The sequence below is a fragment of the Trachurus japonicus genome, chromosome 24 (genome assembly GCF_045865225.1).
Source record: "Trachurus japonicus isolate A0001 chromosome 24, Traja_1.0".
NCBI classification, from domain to species: Eukaryota; Metazoa; Chordata; class Actinopteri; order Carangiformes; family Carangidae; genus Trachurus; species Trachurus japonicus.
The window spans coordinates 10,497,491-10,519,664 of record NC_140930.1 but is presented as its reverse complement, the minus strand read 5'-3'; the positions used below and the strand labels follow the sequence as shown (position 1 = coordinate 10,519,664).

Below are 22,174 nucleotides of genomic sequence, written 5' to 3'. Positions count from 1 at the left end.
CTAGAGTTGTGTTGTGTTTCTCTATGGTAAACATCTCTCTCTTTTTTCTTTACATCCACCCACGACAGCCTGTGGGAAACTTTTATTATGTTTCAAAGTCTGTTTTTCTGTCTTTTCTTGCTCTGCAGTTTTAATAAGAGGAAACATTGACTTTAATCTAATGGTACTGATATTAACAACAAAAGTATTCTCTCTGATTCTGGGACTCACTCTGTGCTCATTTATCAGGTTTGGAGGAAGCCGCCATTCTCCCATGTCCACGGAGAGACGAGAGGTCGGAGAGGGCGGGAGCAGCGGAAAGTCCACTCCCAACTGGTCGAGAATGGAGGAGGGGGGAGGATCGGAACGAGGGTCAACAGGTAAATATACCTGATGTTGAAGTGGTTGCGGTAATACAGTAAACCTGTGAAGTGATGAAGGTGCAGTGGCGGTAACAAAGGCAGTGTAGAAACAAGACAAGTCACGTGGGCCCGGCCCCTTTAGGAGACCAGCAGCATGTCTTGAGTCTATTATCTCCAATTGGAGAGAACATGAGCACAAATTATGGCCAATTCTTTCGCCCCATTGCACCGAAGTAAGTATTGGACTCATTTTTCACAAGCCACAGCTCTTCTGAACATTTTGAAATGGCACTTAAATGGCAAATCAGGAGAAAAAGTACTTTGTTTAAGACCTGTCTCTGTCTCAATAACACACTCTTGTGAGATTTGGCACGGATCTCCTCGGTAACATCAAGTGACGTTCATGAACACCTGCACGAACTAATTTTCGTCATGTTAAATATGACTGTTAACTGTGTAGATATCTAATGTCATAAGTAGCTCACTTTCTGCTAACTACTTTTATAAATCCACACATTCACAACACAAGGTGGGGATACGGGTGACCACGGCCACTTAGGAGTCAGGAAGTATACCATTTCATATCATTGCCACAGCTTCTAAATATCTTTGGTGGTAATAATAATGTATATTTACACATCCTGGTTTTATAAACATCTTATATATGTGTATGAGTTCTTATATAGGGGAGGAATGTAAGGACACTTGCCAGTGAAAACCATATATCCATCCATATTACAAAAATTTTAGCGATGACAGGTTTGCAGAAGGGAGTGCGCATGGTGTTTTTCTGTGCCTCCTCATCTGCAAGTTACATTTTTTTCGCAGCAGCCTCCTTCCAGTGTTGAGATACTGACTGTGACAGAATCCACACTGCCTCTAAACAGCACTTCTCTTCCCCTGTCCTCCTCTTCCTCTTCCTCCTCCGGCTCAGCTAGCTGTGAATTATATTGCCTTCACAGAGAAGGTCTTGATGTCTCTGCAAACAGACAAAAAGGTGGAAAGATAATGAGACAAACAGAAATAGCAGGAGAGAGACTTATTGAATGGGGGAGAAAAGGGAGGTTTTCGGTCACTGATTCTCAATCACAATATAAGGGTCGTGTCTCCTGCCACTTTTCCTCCAAAGAAGAAAGGGGGCAGTTTATTTCCTGTAAACACAGTTGGCCAAACGACTCTTTGTGTGCCTTTTCCTCCGGTCTGTCCCTCACTATCCACTGCTATTTATGTTTGTCTCATTCATCTTTTTATGCTCTTGTGCATTTAATTATGAGCATTCTCCCATATACTGCTTCTTTTTTGCTTTTTGGGAGTTTTCTTCTTGTTTTCCAGCTCGGTCTCTGAAAAGCCATAAAGACTACATGCTCCTCCACCGCTCCTCTGATTCTCAGCAGGATGTAGCTTTAGTCGATGGTTCACCAGCCTACATCCAGCCATGTCCTCAACCTGTTTCTGAACACCACAATCACAGAGAAGGGCCTCCACTCTTTAATTTTGTGGTTGTTTATGGCACTTAAGTCTTTATTGGTCAGGGCGGAACAATGCACGCCGGGCCAGCTCGGTCTAAGTCAGCCAAGTGTCCAGCCGTACACAGTCCACTTTGCTGTCTCTGTGGTTTTAGGGTTCAGTCCTTTGCTCTTCCTCCCTCCTTTTTTTTGTTGTTTTTTTTTTTACCCCCCTTGACCTGCTAGACTTCAGCGACGATGATGTGGCCGTGCTTTGTCCAGAAATAACACAAGTCACGCAGAGGGCAGAAGACTCACTTCTGCTCTTTTATGTCCCCAAACCCTGTCAACAAAATCAAGACCTTAATTTAGACCCTAGATTTGCATCAAGATTTCCTGTTGCATCTACGATTCAACACATCCTCTGCTTCTTCTTCTATTGATACCCTGTGGCAAGTTTTTTATGCATTAGGTGGTGATATGCCAAAAACATAGAAAAAAATCTATCCCATAATTGTACAGCAACTTTTAACTACCTAGCCTACAGGAACACATAAACCCAAGCTGCTGGGAACTCATGCTTGTGTTCTGTCATGAAATCGCAGGCTTTACATGCCAAGACATCTGGTTGATCAATCGCATCTCTTTACGAAACAAAACAGTATATCACACACAAGTATGTAGTCTCATACGCTGCATATGTACACACAAGCGCTCAAACAAGCAAGCACGCACACGTGCAACTGTCTCTAATTAGTGCAGAGCGCCCTGTGGGCCGCTGTGCAGAGAAAACTATGCAGAGTAATGAATATTCTTGGTGAGATATGAGCCGGGCTCACTACATTACTAGATTCAGCCCAGCAGATGTTATGATACCTCCCATAGCTTCCCCTCTCATGGTGCGTTGGTCATTAGCTGCCTACTCTGTATGTCTTGTTGCATAACATCTAGACAATTACACAACAGTCCCATTTATACCCCGAGTTTTGCTCCAGGACACATAGACACATTCTCTCACGTGGCGCAGCTTGTCCAGAACAAACAAAGCCAGCAGACACTGCCAAGGGACAAATTTCCGTTTGATTTATGTTGCGTTTGATGACAAGTGATGTGGGTTTTTTGTCAAAGGAGGTGGCGGAGGCAGAATGACAACAACGCCAGTGTCACGAGCCTCCTGGAAGCAGGCTGTGCTGTGCTGTGCTGTGCTGTAGTGTAGTAGCAAAATACACATAAATGAGCCAGACAGAGCGAGAGGGGGGGAACAACTTCTCCGTCGAATCATCAACAAGTCATCTGTTTGCACCGCAGGCTCCATGCATGTGTTTGTCATCAGATGTGTGTATTGGTCTGTTTTGTTGCAGAGGCCCCGGTTTCCAAGTCTGGCCAAGGCTACTCCGGAGCTCCTCGCATCCAGAGGCAGGAGCAGGTCATCCACCTGTCCCCCAAGAAAGGCAGCCAGGTCGGACTTCACACCTTCTTTTTTTTGTCATCAAATTATTATTCAAACTTGTTTTTAAAAAGTCAAAACATATTGATAACCAATAAAAAACATAGCGTCAGAGATAAAAATGAGAAGATGAGAAATAAAAGTAGCCACAATAGCAGCCACCACCCGAGGGCACCACAGAACCAAATGCTACCAGCAGACTAGGTGGCCACTGAAACCCATAGATCTATCTATGTTATTCCTTAACTCCACGATCACACGAGCAATGGACAACTCCTGGTAAATTGTATCAAGAAATGTGAGAATCCAATTGTTCACTGACAACTTATCAGGGTATTTCCACTTCATAGCTACTAATTTCTTAGCTGCAGTGAGTTCAGCAAGAATAAGTCTTTTCTGCAGCCCAGGTGTCGACAGCTGAGATAAATCGTTCAGGAGTAAAGTAGTTACAGACACCGGAATAGCCAAATAAAACATATCTGACAAATGGGAGGATTACAGTCTGAATCCTGTTTGTGTTGTTATTCCTGAATCTATGTTTGCACAAAGTTAACACAGAAACTATAAATTATGATTTCACCAAATGACAGATTATTTGCTGAAAATGTGATGTTTTCACTAACATGGAAACCTTTCTCCTCCACTCCCCCGACAGTCGGACGGCCCTTACTCTGGTCACTCGAGCAGCAACACTCTGTCCAGCACGGCTTCCAGCGGCGGCCACAGCGACAGCGATAAGTGGTACGAGATGGGAGCGGGCGGAGGAGGCTCCAGCGGAGACCCGGGAGACCCCGAGCCCAACGGCCTGGGGGGAGGAGGGTATCTCCAGGGGGCGTCGGCCGACAGCGGCATCGACACCAGCTCGTACGGAGCGTCGCACCACGCCCACCCCCACTCCCACCACGGCAGCACCACCTCGCTGCTGGCGCCCAGCGGGAGCAGGGAGAGCAGGGAGAGCAGGGAGAGCAGGGAGCGGTCGGCGTCTCCGTGGCACAGCCCCACCGAGGGGGGGCGCAGGATGCTGGAGAGGTCGCCCGCCGCTGCCGAGTCCCCGGGACCGCCAGGAGAGAGGAGCATGGACCAGACGGGACGAAGCCCACCGACTCATCTCCTGGTTCGAGATGCCAGCACCTACAGTCTGAGTGATGCCGGTTCACACTCAAGGTCCGTCTTTACTCGCTGGTGATCGCTCAGTAGCCAGGTCGTTTCATTCTGATTCACATCATTCTGAATTAAGATTTTTTTATTTTTTTATTTTTTAAATTTAATTTATTTTGCACAAACATATCATTTAGAATAATATAAACAGTTATTATGATTGGGCTGTGCAAAGGAGAGGTATGGAACCCGGAAGGGCTTACATATGAAAACCTCACCTATGAAGAACATAATCAAAAACCAAATTTGTTACAAACAAAGGCAAAAAAATAAGGAACAATTATATGTATATCTAAGATTTCATGTCAACTGTTTACATGTGAGGTGATCTGTTCCGATCTGGTGTTTACATGTGCCACTGCATTTATTCAGAATGGACGTTTTTCTTAACAGACGTGTCGGGTTCGGGCCGAAATAATATACAAATGACTCGGGTCATTTTCCCTTTTCGAGAATTAATGCTAGTCCGGGCTTCAACAACCACCCGCCCGGCCGGGTCAGATTTTAATTTTCAGACGCGTTAAGAACTCTAGTAATCAAAACATCACGTGACTGATCACAGATGGAGATCTATGGTCTGATTAGCACAGTAGTTCAGTATGCCCAGAAAGAACGCAACCAGACAACATCAAGTTTCACCCTTTACATGATATAGTTTTACTTTCAATCATCGGTTTGGGAAAAGGAATATCCTACCCTTGTGAAACCGAATGAAATTCCATTCGCTTTGGGTTTATTTATCCTGATTGAGGTGTTAAAGGGATAGTTCAACATTTTGGCAAATTGGCCCATTGCCATAATCGCTATAGTCATAGCAGTAGGTTCATTACCTTTAATTGTAGGTGTAAGCTATTTTCAGTACAGCGCTTTTGTAGACAAGTTGTGACCTGCACAACCACCACGCTATGAGATAATGACGGAACGATACGAAACTGAGCCGTTTTCGAGGTAAATACAGGGTAAATACGGAGACTGCTTGCTGAAAAAACTGTCCCTGAACGCAACGCGCATCAGCGGTTTTGTATGAATTTACCTCGAAAACGGCTCCGTTTCGTATCGTTCCGTCATTATCTCATAGCGTGGTGGTTGTGCAGGTCACAACTTGTCTACAAAAGCGCTGTGGAGTTTTGGGATGTTGAATTTGATGAGTTTAATGAGGGAAACCAAGAAATTCCGTTAGCCTCCATAGCGTAGCTCTGAGCAGCCAGCTGCTGCGCTCCGCCGTACTGAAAATAGCTTACACCTACAATTAAAGGTAATGAACCTACTGCTATGACTATAGCGATTATGGCAATGGGCCAATTTGCCAAAATGTTGAACTATCCCTTTAACTGTATATGGAGCATTTTCATTCGGTTTGGACATCTAAACCGATTCTAATTGGAGGATTTGGCTCCGTGTGAACTCAGCTAGTGTTGTGTGAGAGGCAGGAGGAGTTGGATTGTCTCTGCAAAACTTGGAGCCACACTTTAAAACTTTATCCTTTTAAGGGAGTGGTAGCAACTTCCAAATGTGGGGGAGGCGCCACCTAAGGAGTAACAATATGATTAACAAGTTAAGACTGAGGGGGAAAAAAAACAACATTTCTGCTATTTCTATCACTTCTTGGAAAATGCTGCAGTAGTTTATGTTCTCACAACTTTTAAAAACTCCTCAACTGAAACAGTCGAGGAGGGATTCAGACTTTTTCAAGTGGGCTTTGATGAAGGGACACAGACAAACATCACCGGCTGCTAAGGCTTACGAACCCAGAAGATTGTGGTTGACATTCAGCATCCCTCAACAAAACCGTGCCCATTGTTGTGGCCTGATGAAAACAAAGTTGGGGCAACTTCTTGCTCAAACACTTGTTACTCATCTTGAAGAACTGTTTACCCTGAAAGAAATGCAATCTCGCGTGAGGCTTGGGTAATCGACATCTAGGCCTAAAGCAGATGGCAAACACAGTCAGTGCTGTTTTAAATGAACAATGTTGGATATTCAGTTCTTTGTGGGTCTTTTGGTGCCCGTTTAACTGCTCATTTTTTTCTGTCTCTAACTGCTCTCCACCATTATAGTTAACAAGCAGCTGACCACAAGCCATGTCCACACACCCGAAAATATGCTGAAAAATACAGCCAGTTGCAGACAAACATGGTGAAACAGCACTAACACTTACGTCAGCACAAGATGATAAGAAAAAAAAAAAGTTAAAATCTAATTTATGTGAACAAATGTCGCCTCTTTCAGCTTTAACGACTTTCACTTTTGCAGTTATTTTGAATTTGACCTCTTCTACTTAGCCATTTGTCATCTGAGTATTTGCGTCGCCTCTGCTTCATGTCTTCGTCTCCAGCGCTCATTACTCGGGCCAATATTTCTTTGCCGAGGAAGAACACTCACCAGGCCACTTCCCTCTCGACAACTCTTTCCTGGAAACCAAGCACAGGAGTAATTTCAACCCCCCCGGCCCCCTCCCCTCCCTCTTATCTTTCCACATTCAGCTTCAGGAAATGTGGAACACGTGTCCACCTTTACACAGCTGAGCTGGTGTCCAGAGCAGAGAGAGAGAGAGAAACTCTTCCTGTTTGAGCAGCGCTTCATTCACCGTGCGCTGATAGAATTACAGTTCATGACCTGAGCATCATCTGTCCAGAGTTTAAGCTCCATTTGTATTCTGTCGTAGTGGGTGGGAGTGGGGGGAGTGAGGCTGCCAGGACTGGCTGGACCGCAGGTGATACCTTGATGTAGTTTCTCATCTCTAACTCAATAAAATGTGTCCTCCCTGGAAATTCTTAGCTGACAGTTTTCAGCCCTAGGATTACGATATAGCCAGTATATATCTATCTTAACTCTTGTCTAAACTTGTGTGTTTGTGTTTTGTTTTGTTTTTCCTCCCAGCACCAGGCACTCAGGCCACAGCTCCCCCAGAGAGGAGTCGTCGTCGTCATCCTCGGCCACCTCTCCGTCGTCCCAGTCGTCTGTGTCCCCGGGGCCCAAGAGCTTCTACCCCCGCCAGGGCGCTCAGTCCAAGTACCTGATTGGCTGGAGGAAGCCGGGCTCCACTATCAATTCTGTCGACTTTGGAGACACACGCAAGTAAGGATGGAAGAAGAAGAGAATAAGGAAGGACACGATTCCTGCTCCAAGTCTAATGCATTTGAAGTGTTTATAATTACATAAATAATTGAAATCATATGCTATTAATTATGCCACACGAGCTTGTTGTGTTTTAAATGTCTTGCTCAATGGAGCAGCAGTCAGCGCTGTCAGCAGTCGTTTTCTGTATCCATACATGTACACTGGAGTGACAAAAGGGAACATCACTGGATTTACAATGATAGTATTTATGGCAGGGCGGCTTTATAAGACTGCATTTGATCCCATTACTTGTCCACCCACTGCACTTCCCTATTGATGTCATTTTAGAGTCATACTGTAAGATGTGTACTACTTGATTACCCCCTTGTGGCAGAAGAGAGTGTTACACTAACAGACTCACTGATGCAGTACACGAGTGCAGCATGAAAAACTACTATTGAACTCTACTGGTGTTCTTTATTCACATTTTTATCTAACTATATGGACAACACAGAGTAATCTGGCAGGTTGCACTTTAAAGGACTGTGTAATATACTTACCTGACTGTTTACTTTTACTTTTTTGTTGTGTTTTCTTAGCCTTAACTGCCTCTTTTAACCACATGGTGCTTGCAGTTTTTTAATTTTGTTTGTACCAATGGTATAAATGACAATAAAAGCATTCAATTCAATTAAATTCAACTGGTTTTGTGTGTGTGTGTGTGTGTGTGTGTGTTTAGGAAGTCTCCAGGAGAGAGAGAGAGCGGAGGAGACGTGCCGACGCCTGCAGCCAGGCCCTCTCTGCGGGACATGCACTCACCCCAGCCTCATGCTAAATCTACTATGGAGGAAGATGTGAAGAGGCACAGCGCCCCCGACAGCCCCCCGCCACCACGCAGACATAAGGAAAAGGTAAATTCTGCAAGCATATGAAAAAAGATAATTTGATAATGGGAACATGTTTTTAGAAAATTATGTTGCAATTAACTGTTAACAACATTTCTGCAGCTTTTATTTATCAGTTTAAGTGGAGAAAACACTTCTGGTGTCATTTAAATTTGACTAGATACGCTTTCATGAAACAGTCTTGTGTGTTATTGCAGTTTACTGTTATTGGTGTGAATTGTGTGAGCAGATAATTCAGATGTACATTTGAGATTTCCCACCCCCACATTGCTGCATGTTTTTCAAGAGCCTGTGTTTTAGTAATATTACAGTAACACTTCCTCATCACTTCCACCCACCAATTCCTGCGCAGCACGGGCAGAAATCGCCAACGGGCAAGCCGCTCAGTCGCCATCGCTCACTCCATCGCACGCTGTCGGATGAGAGCATCTACCGCGGACAGCGCCTTCCCCCTCTGAGCGACACGGTAGCTGAACCGGCGCTCGCCACCGATGTCCTCTTCAGCTGCTCCACCCTCCCACGCTCGCCCACCACCCGTGGCGTGCCCCTTCGACGGCCATCCTACAAGCTCGGTGTCAAACTCCATGGTGAGAAACAAGAGAGAGTTCATCAAAAAAAACACTTGTGATTGGAAATATAGAGACAAAGTTTGAAATTAACTTCACACGACATATTGAATTTGTGTTCACAGGTGACCTTTCGGCATCCGACACGTCACTGGTGGATTTGGTGGAGCGTCACCGCGGACCCATCCCTCAGGAGCTGATGCCCCTCCCCTCTTCAGACAGGGACAGTCCTCTGGAGTGGACGCACCTGGTGGACGTGGCCAGTACCTTTGAGAGCGAGAGGAACACAACACACTATGGTACAAACAATTTCTCCTTCTCTTTTTATTTTTGCACTAAGAAAGCTCTTCTTGAGTGTTGAAGTCTGTGCAGCGAGGTTATAACCAGGAAATACAGTATAAGTAAACATCAAACTGGTGCTAAGACATAGTGCCAGACTTTCATTATTTCAATGTTTGCGTATTGCTCTACGAATAGACATACCTTTACTTACCGATATATATTTTTATGTTTCTTTTGAGCTCTGAAACTGACTTTAACTTTATGATCTTAAAGGGATAGTTCAACATTTTGGCAAATTGGCCCATTGCCACAATCCCTATAGTCTTAGCAGTAGGTTTGTTACCTTTAATTGTCGGTGCAAGTTATTTTTAGAGGGTTAGGAGCCGCGAGCTGCTCAGAGCTACGCTACGGAGGCTCATGGGATTTCTCGGTTTCCCTCATCAAACAACTTGTCCACCAGAGCGTTTTGGAGATGTTGGATTGTGTATTTGATGAGTTTGATGAGAGAAACCAAGAAATCCTATGAGCCTCTGTAGCGTAGCTCTGAGCAGCTCGCGGCTCTGCTCCGCCATTCTAAAAATAGCTTGCACCAACAATTAAAGGTAACAAACCTACTCCTAAGACTATAGGGATTATGGCAATGGGCCAATTGGCCAAAAATGTTGAACTATCCCTTTAACTGTCGTGTTTTTACCTTTTGTCCACTTCTCTCTTGATCCAGTTCAGAGAAGTTTTGTGTTTGGGGATTCAAACCACCGGAGCAGTGGGGCCTCCAGTCCTCAGCAGCCTCACATAGAGCTGCAGCCGGTCCCACTGTCTCGGCCCTCATCTAGGTAATGACTCACTACTTTAGTACCTGAGAGACAGATTACCTCATACAGTTACAGGCATATTAATAGCAGTAGGCTTACAGTAAATGCTCACAGGGAATCAAGACTCAGCTTGTTAATGCAGGCGCCAGTAGAAGTGAGAGACCCCTGCCAATTAAACAGTAAAGCTAATCGTATATGCAGTTGAAATTCATTTAAATATCATTATTATTGATGTCACATTCACATCTTTAGGGGTCACGTCGTATAAATGCTGTCTCTGCCTTAATTAAGCATGAATTTAATTAATTATCAGCTCTCTGATACCAGTTGTTGTAATAATGGGTTATTAATGGTCTTTTTTTCCTTACCTTTCCACAGTGAGGGCCACATAGGGCTGGAGAGGAAGGTGACTAAACTGGAGGCCATGGTGAAGATGCTCCAGGAGGATTTGAAGAAGGTGGGAGGGAAAACACAAACATACTGTAACACACATGTGGAGCACATATCCACACCTGTATGTGCAGAGTTCAAGAACAAACTGTACTGTTATGACTCCACAGCATGTTGTACTAAGAGATTATTGCCCCTCTTTTCTATTCAAGAGCTGATGAAACATTTAAAAAGCTTTGGATACAGTGGAACAGGGAGCGCGGCGTGTAAATAAATATTTTTGTCTTCAATAGGAAACGCACAATCAGCAGTTGAGCGCCGCCTCTGTTGTTCGGTTCTGCTCTGCTTGATTATCGTCGACTCAGATTTCACCGCAGTCACTCAAACTCTTGTTTTATTACATCAAATCGGACGGCAGCAGGCGGACAGTTCAACCGTGTTCTTGTACTCGTATAAGAATCATTTAACGGACGCAGAGGGTTCACGGTCTCCTCGTACTCATACACTCCTCCAGTTTGTGTCTTCATTTCAGTTACTTCCACTCTGTTCCTGGGCAAAAACAACGCTCAGAGATCCATAAAATATGCAACTCTTACATATTTTATGACGGCACAACCGCGCTACAAATATCAAATCCACCTATTCCTCAGTCTCCTTTCAGAGTCAAACTTGAGGCAGTGAATGTGTCTTTTTAAAAACCAGCGTGGCTGTGAAGAAAGAAGTGGAGGTTTGGCTTTGCTGGTGGTGTTCAGCAGGTAGCAGGCTTACCCAAGAAAACCTTTAGAAAGATGTTAAACCAGCTCTGACTTACTAACTGTTGACCCCAGACAGGATTCATGCATAATTAGGCTAAATTTAGCATCAGTGGCTGTTTTTTAATTCATCCAGTTATTATAATTACATACAGTAGCTCTGCCTCGTCGTTCCAAGCTGACAGGACTGGAGGGTAAAAGGTCGCCTGCTGCTCCGGCACGCTGTTCTTTTTAAAGGTTTGGAGTTGTTTTTAACCACCAGTCTCAGACTTCGCAGCCGCAGCGTTAACAAGTCTGACCTCTGTGCAGAGAAGAGTTTTCACCCACAAATTGCTGCAGTCTGGTTGTGATTTATTTCTTATGCAATTCTGATTAAACTCTCTGGCTTCCTGTGAAACGCCCGGGCAGCAATGAGCCGTCCACATATTTTATTTTTAAAGTAGCCGTAGATGAATTTTGACACCGGGGAAAACTAATATGCTTCAATATGCTTCAATACGCCTCCTTCAACTGCCCTCGAGCCAGCAGCAATCACGCTGGAAGCGACACACGACGAGAAGCAACTCTCTCCACTTTTTTTCTGAGATTTCTTCTTCTAAACTGCTAAATGCCAGAGCTTCAATATTTATGTTTGTGCACCCGACAAAGGGTTTACTTTTTATTGTGCTTTTGGCGGATTTGAAATGTCAACTGATAAAATCTGCCCACAAATCCCTTAAGTTGTGTCTAGATGTGACTCAACCGTCTGCAGGCCTGGGTTGTTTATGTAAAACACCTCATAGAGGATATTAGAGGCAGACAGAATTTGTGTTTATTTTCTGTATTTTACTCCACCAAAACATTTGATGTAATAAGTGGTTTAATTTCACTCGTGCTGCTTCCACAGGAGCGTGAAGAGAAGGTGCGACTTCAGACTCAGATCAAAAGGCTGTGGGAGGACAACCAGAGACTGCAGGAGGAGTCGCAGACCTCCGCCGCCAAGCTCAAGAAGTTCACAGAGTGGGTCTTCAACACCATCGACATGAACTGAAACGCTCCCGCACCATCCTATCTCCACACACTCCTCCACGCACACAACTCAATACATCAGCACACACAGTCTGGACGGAGAGGCAGAGGCAGGGGGGGCGGGGGGTTGGGGGTCGACACCCATGAGAAATTGTGCAAAAGAAAAAGTGGAGACTTGTCCTTAAGACTCATTAAGCCAGTTGCCGAACCCTCCCACTATCTTCCATTGGCTTCAGATATCAGGAGGTATCATCATCATCGCCGCCGCCGCTCTCCGCTGAGCCTCTGTTAAACTTCTCAGGATGAGGCTCGGAGGACTGACCTCTGCTCTCCGACGGGACCAGGAGAGCTCCGCTGAGTTGACCTTTCTCTCATCTCGCTGTGCCCAAATCCTTTTTTCACAAAATCACCAACAAAGAGAAATGTCTCCCTTCCTCCCTTCCTCCCTCCCTCCCTTCCTCCCTCCACCTGAAGAAGTTGCCGACTTTCTCTCTTTCACTTTCTCCAGATGTGATAATCTCCTCGTTCCCCTGCCACATTCTCCCAGTGGACACACACACTTCTCTCTTTCTAAGACGACTTACATACAGATATCTGCTCTTCTTTTTTTCTTTTTCTTTTTTTTTGTCCTTGGTTTCCTCATTGTTCCTGACTGTTCCTGCCCGGCCTCTCTGAGAAGAAGTGACTGAAGTGTTTTGTGCCAAATCCAACAACCCACCACAGCAGAGGGGTAGCAGAGACGTCCAGGTGACCATGTAAGTGGAAGTCTCTGAAAATGCCATGCAGCAAATCTGCCAGCCACTTGAGTATTAGCTCTACACACACACACACACACACACACACTAACACACACACACATCATATATCTGAAGCTACAAACCCACTGAGGACACAGGAGAGGATTTCATTTCCTTTTACATGTAAATGGAGAATAAAGAAGTTTCATGTTTCCTCTCCTCGAAGCTTCAGCCTCTGGACGGTCACAGTGCGCCTGTTTTGTCCGTCAGCCAATGAGACGGCGGCAGGTCGACCCGCCTCTGCACCGGAGGAAAAAAAAAAAATCTGGATTTGTACAGCTACTTTTTTTTTTTTCCTTTTTCTTTTTCATTTCTTCTCCTCTGTGTCACTCCGATCTGGATTACAGCAGCACAAGCCAACACACCCGACAGAGGAGTATATTCAAAAGCCATCGGCAAGTGGTGCCATAAAAAAACACAAAAAGACTGATATCCAGAGTGCTTTGGTCCATTGTATGTGTCTTAAAAGCAATAGGAAGAAGTCAGGACTCCTGTCTTTCTCTCACAAATAAAATAAACCAGAGAGTTTGCTCTGGGACAACGTTTGATGCGGGAAACGACGTTTTAAAGGTCAAACTTGTACGACGACGAAAGTCTCTGCTGCACAAGAACCTCCATCTTCTTTTTTTTTTTGCACTGAGCATCACGCTTTGGGAAAAAGAAAAGGACGAAGGACTCCACTCATCACGCCACTGTCTGGAATACAGAGAACCAGCTGATAATAAATGACAGAGACATTACGGGAGGGAAAAATTAAGGGTTTTTCCCAGGTTAATTTATTTCCTTGTATTATAATTCCAATAAATAAGTTGTTCTATTCGTACAGTACAACTGACATCAGTGTTGAGTTCCTCAAGAAAAAGGTCACTAGCTATATTATTTAAATGGCTTTCTTTCTTAATTCTGGCTAAAGCCTGACTATATGCTTTTTATTCTGTATTATGTTGTATTTTGTGATGCCCAAGCCTGCTGTCGTGTTGCTTACAGTGCCCTCTAGTGATGACCAGTGGAAATGTCATGATTATTAAATGTGCCGCCAGTCACTCTGTATTTTTCCAAACGCCTCCTCAGCAATCAGTCAGACAAACACACAGGACAGGAAGAGTAATCAGAAGCCAGCTCTGAGAGACAATCAAAGGTTGATTTTTTTTTTTTTTTTTTTTTTGATAAAGGGAGCAGACCTTAGGTGTACTTGTATGTATGTATGTATGTGTGTGTAGTTTTGCTCAGGTTTAGTCTTTGTTGAGGATCTTTTTCAGACAGTAATTCAACAAAACATGTACGTGTCTGGCTACAGTATGTTAACATACCCATGAGAAGAAGGAGCTAGAGTACCTGCCGTACTAGTGGCAGCCAAGCGTGTGTGTGTGTGTTGTCATTGTGTGAATGTACATCAGTGTATCCAGTCGTGCCTACAGTCACTTATTTTGGTCATTTACTCCCAGGCAGAGCAGGGACGTGCCTTTGAAACAGCACCTGGGGAACAGATAAAAGGGAATGGCTCTTCTTCATCCTGAAAAAAAACAAAACCACACACCTGGTAACACACTCACACCTACACACACACACACACACACACACACACAGAAACATTTACTATTGTTAAACAACATCATATTCACAGTTGTAGATTCAGCCTCATTAATGTTTGTCTGGGGAATCTGCTGCGAGCCGCTCTCTTGTTCAGGTGAATTATTTTTCACAGCCTCCCGACACAGAGTGTGTTAAGTGTCTGTTTGTGTGTATGTGTGTGTGTGTGTGTTTGTGTGTGTGTTTACCTTTGCATTCAGTTACAAGCAGTATATCAATTAGACCAGCTGGCTGCTATAATGTAATAAGAGTGTATCGGAAGATCAGTCTCCCCAGATCACAAAGCTACTTACAGTACAACACGAGCAGCAGCAGCAGCAGCAGCAGCAGCGGACACTGAGCTGCTTCCTCAGCCAGATGTGCAACATGTGTACAGGAGTGTCGGAGGGGGGAGGGGGGTGCTCGGACGTACACACAGTAGTGGTGTAAGCCTTAATTCCCTGTCTTCTACCATCAAAGCCCCTTTTTTTCTTTTCTTTTTTGATAAAAAAAACAAAAAACATTCCCAGTTTTTAAAACTCTTTAAGTAAACTTGCATCTTTAAATCGATGCAATTAAAAACCCTGCAGCGTAATAATAAAAAGCACAAGACGGCGCCCCCGGTCTGAATGTAAAAACAGAGAAATATACTGAACAAGCCTAAATAAAGAAAATGTGATGTTTACGATAACTGACATTCAGCTCTGCGGCTCTGCAGGGAGATGAGTGGACTTACTCTTTAGCTAAAAAGGATGTAGAAGTGAAGTGAAGGAGTCGGTTCTGTTTTAGGAATCTCTCGGGGCCGGACGGTAACTGCACTAATAGTGGACGGGTCGGTAGCTTGAGTATTTTTTTTGCTTGGTGAGGTGATATTTTTTGGTCGTTTTAACAGTTTCACGAGACGTCGGCCAGTCGTGAGGAACAGTCCAGTAAAGTCATGCGATAATGTGAAATGCTACACACAAAAAAATATATATACAGTAGATATCCACAGAGAAGATGAGTTCTGGAGGCAGAAATGTTCCCGATCCATAAAGTTTTGGTTGTAAATTGTTTTTTTTGCCATGAACACTGGTGTCACATCCAGAGCTACATGGAAGCTTCAGTGATGACTATTAGGTAATGTTTAGTATTTTAACTGTACATGGAAAGTGCTCTAGTTTTTTTTTTGTTTTTTTTGTATTTCAAATGAAGTATGGCCAAATGATACAACTGTGCAGTGCAGATGTTTTACTCGCATCTTTAAAAGCGTGCATCAGGTTGGATGTTTAGATACAGTTGTCAAACTCATACAAAGACATAAACACACACACTTACACACACTTAAACACACACACACACACACTCCAGTCCAGGTCCAGTTCTTTTTTTTGTTGTTGTGACTTATTTTACAATGCAAAAAGTGTGTTTTTCTTTTCTTTTCTTTCCTCTGCCTTGTTTTGTTTTTTGGTTTTTTTGTTGCTTTTAAGAAGGATGCAGGAAATGTGAATGTGCAGATGTTCCAGATGTTCCATTTTGTAATATCTTATTTTTGAGATCCTTTATTTGCACAATGTTTTATTTGCCGGATTGTTGTGTTTTACAGGTTTTGGATATAAGAAGGGTGAACTCATCCATTCCTGTGCGAGCTTCGGTCTAGATGTTGCTCTGCCTTTTTTTTTTTTTCGTTTGTTTTGTTTTGTTATTTTCTATTTTTATTTTATTTTTGCCAGTGCAGTTCCTGACAAACAGAGGAAGGTGCTGACTTAATTCACTTAACAAAAAAAAAAAAAAAAAAACCCCACAGCAGTGAAGCCTCCTCCTTTTCTTTAGGGAGCAGGCTGGATGTTGTTTGTTCTGTTGGGACGCTGGTTTTCAGTCAAGCACAACTTGTGAGGTCAGTGATTGCGTCAGGGGAGGACGGTTACACAAAGCTCAGAGTCACGGCTCACGCTGCTGTGACGTAGGTGTGTGTGCGTGCGTGCGTGTTTGTGTGTGTGTGTGTGTGTGTGCGTGCGGGTGTGTGTATATATTTCCTCCTGTTGGAAGAACAAGCATAAGCAGTAATGTGATCAGCTCTGACTGGAGATAAAGCACAACACAAATGTCAAGAGGACCATCGGTTTTTGCAGAATTCAAAAGAAAAAAAGAAAAAAAAAAAGATATATACTGTTTACATCCCAGATCCATTGTCTTTGTAAAATGTAAAGGTATGAAAAAGACATTTGCAGTGATCACAGTAAGTTTCTGAAATAAATAAATGCTGTATCGATTCGTGTTGCTGTCGACTTGTTTGTTTCTGCATTTTCCTGCATTTTTTCCCCCCTCTCCCATCAACGTTTTTTTTGTCACATTCTCCTCACTCGTCTCTCTCTCATTCTGAAGTCCGAGGGAAGTAGATTTGCTTCAGCCTCTCCCGCCGAGCTTCTGTCTGATTGTATCGAGGTCTGGGGTTTGCGCCGCGTGCCTCCCTCAGGCTGCTATTGTTCTATATCACACTGACTCACCTGATTGTACTTAAACTGCTCGCACAGCCAGGAACCACGTCGCCTGTGTTTTCCTATACACTTGTTATGCAGGAGCTGCTCTCCACTGCTGAAAGAGATGATGGGAACTTAATTCAACAGTTTTTTTTTGTTTTTTTTGTTTTCAGATAACATTAAATATTCATATTATTTCCACCTCCAAACTCTAAGCGTTATCAGAGAAACGGCTCTGTCATGCTTTACTGCAGCTAAATGTTCAGATATCAGCCTGAATTATTTCACTCTGACAACACACAGCTGTTTTATTGAAGTTCTCTAGGTTGGGAGAATAAGTAGTTTCCAATAATACAGAAACTAATCATTTCTGAGGTATTTTGTATATACACTACTCACAAAAAGTTAGGGATATTCAGTTTTTAGATTACATTTCAGAATGCACCTAAAATGCACTATAACATTTACAGGTGAACTTAATTTGACCTTCTCTGACCTTTTGAATGCACATGTCCAATTGTTCAACTACTACTACTTATGTAGTGTCTACTTATTGTTACTTGTTCTCTTACAGTGTGATTAATCAAGTGTCTGACCCATCCCATTGACATTTTTTGTTGTGGTTATACCCACCACTGTTGTTGGCTTATGCTTCAATACATTGTTTGAGATGAAGAAAGATTCCATATTTCTACTTAAATGCCCTACTTCCATGATATAATATCACTGTAGCATGAACTTTTTACATTTTCCATAAATTTCAACCAAAAGTTGAATATCGCTAACCCTTTGTGAGTAGAGGCAGAAAAATCACTATCTAATCACTAACAAAATTTGAGTAGAGGATGGTTGAAGCTTGACGCACGTTTCTTCTCGACTATATTGACTCAAAAGTTCGTTATTGACTCGCTCGATCACTCCAGTTGCTCCGTAACGTGTGTTTTGATTCTTATTATAAACATTCAAGACTTGAATGTGTCTCTTCTGAGGGAAAATGGAAGAAGAGATCAACTAAAATAAGATATAACGACTCGAGAAAAGCAAAATCACATCTTTGTTATGGAGCAAAGGCAGATTTGTATTCTCTTCTCCTGGTATCAAACCAAACACTCACAGACACTCATCTCTGTTTATTCCTTCTCCTGGAAGAAAAAGAGACAACTTGATTAGGTGTGGGACCAGGAATTTGACAGAGGTCCAAGTTCCCACTCCTCTAAGCTGCTGCAGTCACTGAAATCTCATTGTACTCTTGTTCAAACCTTTTTTTTTTTTAACATTAGGACTCAGTACTCATTCAAAACTAAATTAGACTGCTCCAACAAGTACAGTATATCTGTTACGAGACTCAACATCTGAGTCATTCCAGTAGAAAGCGAGCACAGAGGGATAAATGGACACGTCGGTGTGTCTGTGGACTGACCTGTGCTCGTTTCAGTCTGTCCACCTGCGGGGACGGTTCGCGGCTGTTGTTGCAGCGATTTGCGGAGGAGGAGAGGGTGTAATGTGGAGGAGGCCGCGGATTAGTCATCTCTGGCACAGGTGGAACATGTGGGGGCTGAATCACCTGGGGTTCCTTTCAAGGATTTTCTATACGGAAAGAGAAAGAGAAAGAGAGAGAATAAGTGTAAGAGACCGAGATTGAAGTCTGATCAGGGAGAGAGCTGCAGCCTGCTGGGTTTTTGTTCCTTCATTTGCAAAGAGCTAAATTTGTACCTGTGGGTCTCACCATGATGCAGGGAGATCCAGTTAGAAAAGAAAAAAGCTCATGTAATGTTTTCAGTGACCTACATCATGGGAGCTGCACGGTGCAACCAGTGGTGGCGCCTCTGGACGGGTTTGATCGTGTGGAGCATTAATCAGGGTCAAGTTGAAAAGAGAAAAGTGGATTTCTTCCTTTTTGAATATATGATAAAGGACATACCGTATCCTTTTTTTGAGCAATTTTTTTATGCCTCTAATAAGCTGCGACAGAAGAGACAGACAGGAAAAAGAGGTGAGAGGAGTCCCATGAAACAAACATCCCAGCTGGCCAGGGGTCAAAGTGGAGACCCACTGCGTACATGTCCTTCAGGTTGCCCCAGAAAAGTGCACCTCTAAGAAGGACTTCACCTCAGGACTCACCTGTTCAGACTGGCCTACCCCCCCTAACACAATGTTCACTGTTGCTGTATTGTTGCTATTTATTATTGTTGTTGTTTTTTATTGTTGTTTTATGGCTTGTCTCATTGTTTTACTATTTGTACTTTTAATTGTTTTTTTTAATTTATTGTAAGGCGACCTTGAGAGTCTTGAAAGGCGCCTATAAATAAAATGCATTATTATTATTATTATTATTATTATTATTACCTGCTCTAAAACAATGAGGCTGCACCAACATCGAAATATGTGAGATAGAGTCGTCATTCTAAAGATACAGATTCATATGTCCTGTCATGAGCATTTTAAAATAATAGTTTTTCACCAAAATGCAACATGCAAACAAAAACAACAGTGTAGGGGTTGATAAATGTTTAATAAATATGACAAGAGTGTGAATGAAAGTGTGAGTCCACACTTTAAACATTGAGGTGTAATAGTCTTACAGAGGTAAAGCCTAACCTTCATCATCTCATATACGTATGAGTTCATATAACTTTCTAAAGCCATGTTAACTTCAGTGCTGCAAGAAATCATCACATGACCCAGCTGTAACCTGTTGATTGAGTTTGAGTTTTTCTTGCATTTCACTTTCTGACTAAGTTGGTTGTTGGATGGTTTTCGGGCACATGGGGGCAGCACAACAAGCAGTAAAACACAACACTGATATATCAGCCTACACAAGAAGTTCATGTGTTCAACTTGTTACTGTAAGTATAAAAACTTTATTATCAAAACTGAGAAGAGAAGAATGTGTACCAACAGATATGAGAATGAAATGAATGTTGTACACTTCTCCACACAGATGCAAAGTTAGAACATATTTGCAGATTCTGATTAAAGGATTTATTGCACACATCTATATCAAGCTTCAGACTTTTATTCTAACGTGTCTGCCTCTTTGTTTCATCTCAGCTGTCGTCGTCACTGACAGTGAAATCTGAAGCATCTGTGTGTTTTCCAGCAGCATGTGGCCGTCTCTTGACTCTCTTGTCGTTCTGTCGTGTCTTGCGTGCGGACCCTCGATGCTCTTTTTTTTCTCCTGCAGCCCACGCTCTGCGGCCCTCGGCTCTTATCGAGCACTCGAGAACAGAGGCAGGGGGAGCAGAGGTGTTTTGTTCTTCAGAGGGCTCAGCTTTGTTGCTCACTGTCGCTTGAGATGCGAAGAGTCCATCCGTGCTTTTAAGGCGGTCTGTCAGGTTACACAATCCCTGTCAGTCTGTGTGTGTGTGTGTGTGTGTGTTCAGCTGGTGTGGTGACACACACACAAACACACACGAGAGGCTTTAATATGTCTATTAACATCATTGCCTTGTGAATAATGCACAAATCATTTCAGTGGGTGCTGCTTTTTATTTGAACTAATTGCCATGGCTCTTTAACTTGCAGGTGCAGGATTAAACTACCAAAACTCTTCATTTTCAACTTGAAGTTCTCAACAAGACTGTGAGTTTTTGTTCTCAACATGGTCAGGGACACAACACATCCCACTCCAACATCCAGAAATCAGAAAATTGAAAAATCTATACTTTTATAGTTACATTGCATGTACTGTAATTGTATTTATTTATGCTTTGAATGTGTATGAAGCATGAGGGGTGCCAGGGGTGGGGGCTGCCTTTAAGTTGTAAGATGAGTATTTTATTTTCATCAATGTTATATTTTATTTTTATTTTTTCAGATATTTATTTTTCTTTTTTTGTCTGTTTTTCTCCTCGTCCTATCAATCTGTTTCTCCTTTTTTACTTTCTTAAACAGACTATTAATTTGTGCGATATCTGTAACACTTGAAATGTCTGTAAAGTTATGTTAAAACAAATAAAAATTTGAATGACAAAAAAAAAAATCTATACTTTTGTTTTAACATCTTAACATCTCTGAAAAGCAGCAAATTTATTGAAACATTAGTACAGTGTTTAATATCCAACACTGTACCGCCCTCGCAGTCATCATTGTGGAAACCAAAGCCGTCTGGGATGATATTGATATCGGTAGGAACACGTCCCTATCATCCATGCAGACAGTTTTCAGTTATGAGCTCTGGGTTGTGCCCCAAAGAAGCGTGAAGGAGCTGAAAGTGAAACCTCTGCTCCTTTGTGTTGGAGGAAACCAGTTAATTTGGCTTGTGGAGTCTGATTAGGAAAGCCCCTCCCTGGATACCTGCAGAGATTTTTTACAGGCCATGTCCAACTGGAAGGATTTCCTTGCAGCAGACCCAGAGCTCACTGAGGGATTATACATCCCATCTGGCCTGGAAACGCTTTGGGGATCCCCTATGAGGAGCTGGAGGAAGGAGCCAGAGGGGGCAGGGCGTTTGCTGCCACCACGACCCAGACCCAGATACACAGCGGAGAATATGATTGGGTGAATTCAGAGTGTTCATCTACATTTTTAGCTTCATGTAAATGTTGTCAGGCCCTGCTGGAGTCAGGTCAGAATGAATGAATGAATGAATTTATTTATTTAAAACAGGGACAATGCACAAAAAACATTAATCTTGTAAAACAAGAAGAGATGCTTTGAGCCAGGTTATAGCAACAATTGCTAATTTCCACCTGTAGTCCCTGGGCAGGTAAAGTGGGAGCAGATACAGTATTAAAATCATTGAAATAGGACATAAGTGACAAGTGAGAGTCAAACCTGTGATGATTTGTCTGATTTCCGCTGTTATTTAAGACAGTGGAGATGATGCACTATCAGAGGTGACAAGATTTTTTTAACAGGCCCCACAATAGAAAAACACAGCATGATAACGATATGTCTGGTCATCATTGGCAACTCTGGTTCAGAGGTCCATCCATCCTATACTATTGCTTTATCTGTGCCGGGTCACAGGGTGAGGGCGGGGTGGGTTGGACCACTGCACCACCGTGCCCCAAAACTAAAACCCACCTATTCCGCTCTGCTTTTAACATGTAGTACTTCTTGATATATTGTCGTATTTGTTTTAATCCGTATTCAAATGTTTTCTATGTTTTAATGAGTTTTCCATATTTTACTTGTATTATCTGCTGTTTTTATTGTCTGTAAAGCGACTTTGAGTTCCC

General features: G+C 43.0%; 1 protein-coding gene across 2 annotated transcripts in view; it reads left to right on the top strand.

The window, feature by feature from the left end:
• The window catches only part of sipa1l1 (signal-induced proliferation-associated 1 like 1), a 35,039-nt gene extending 21,033 nt beyond the window's left edge, over positions 1-14,006 (top strand). For both annotated transcript variants that reach the window (XM_085771835.1, XM_085771834.1), the window contains exons 13-22: positions 229-359; positions 3,148-3,245; positions 3,889-4,397; positions 7,272-7,469; positions 8,191-8,362; positions 8,709-8,943; positions 9,048-9,221; positions 9,926-10,037; positions 10,395-10,473; positions 12,045-14,006. In XM_085771835.1, the coding sequence (XP_085627961.1) occupies positions 229-359; positions 3,148-3,245; positions 3,889-4,397; positions 7,272-7,469; positions 8,191-8,362; positions 8,709-8,943; positions 9,048-9,221; positions 9,926-10,037; positions 10,395-10,473; positions 12,045-12,188 (1,852 nt within the window). In that variant the 3' untranslated portion in view covers positions 12,189-14,006. The remainder of the gene's footprint in view (positions 1-228; positions 360-3,147; positions 3,246-3,888; positions 4,398-7,271; positions 7,470-8,190; positions 8,363-8,708; positions 8,944-9,047; positions 9,222-9,925; positions 10,038-10,394; positions 10,474-12,044) is intronic.
• Positions 14,007-22,174: the final 8,168 nt, after the last annotated feature.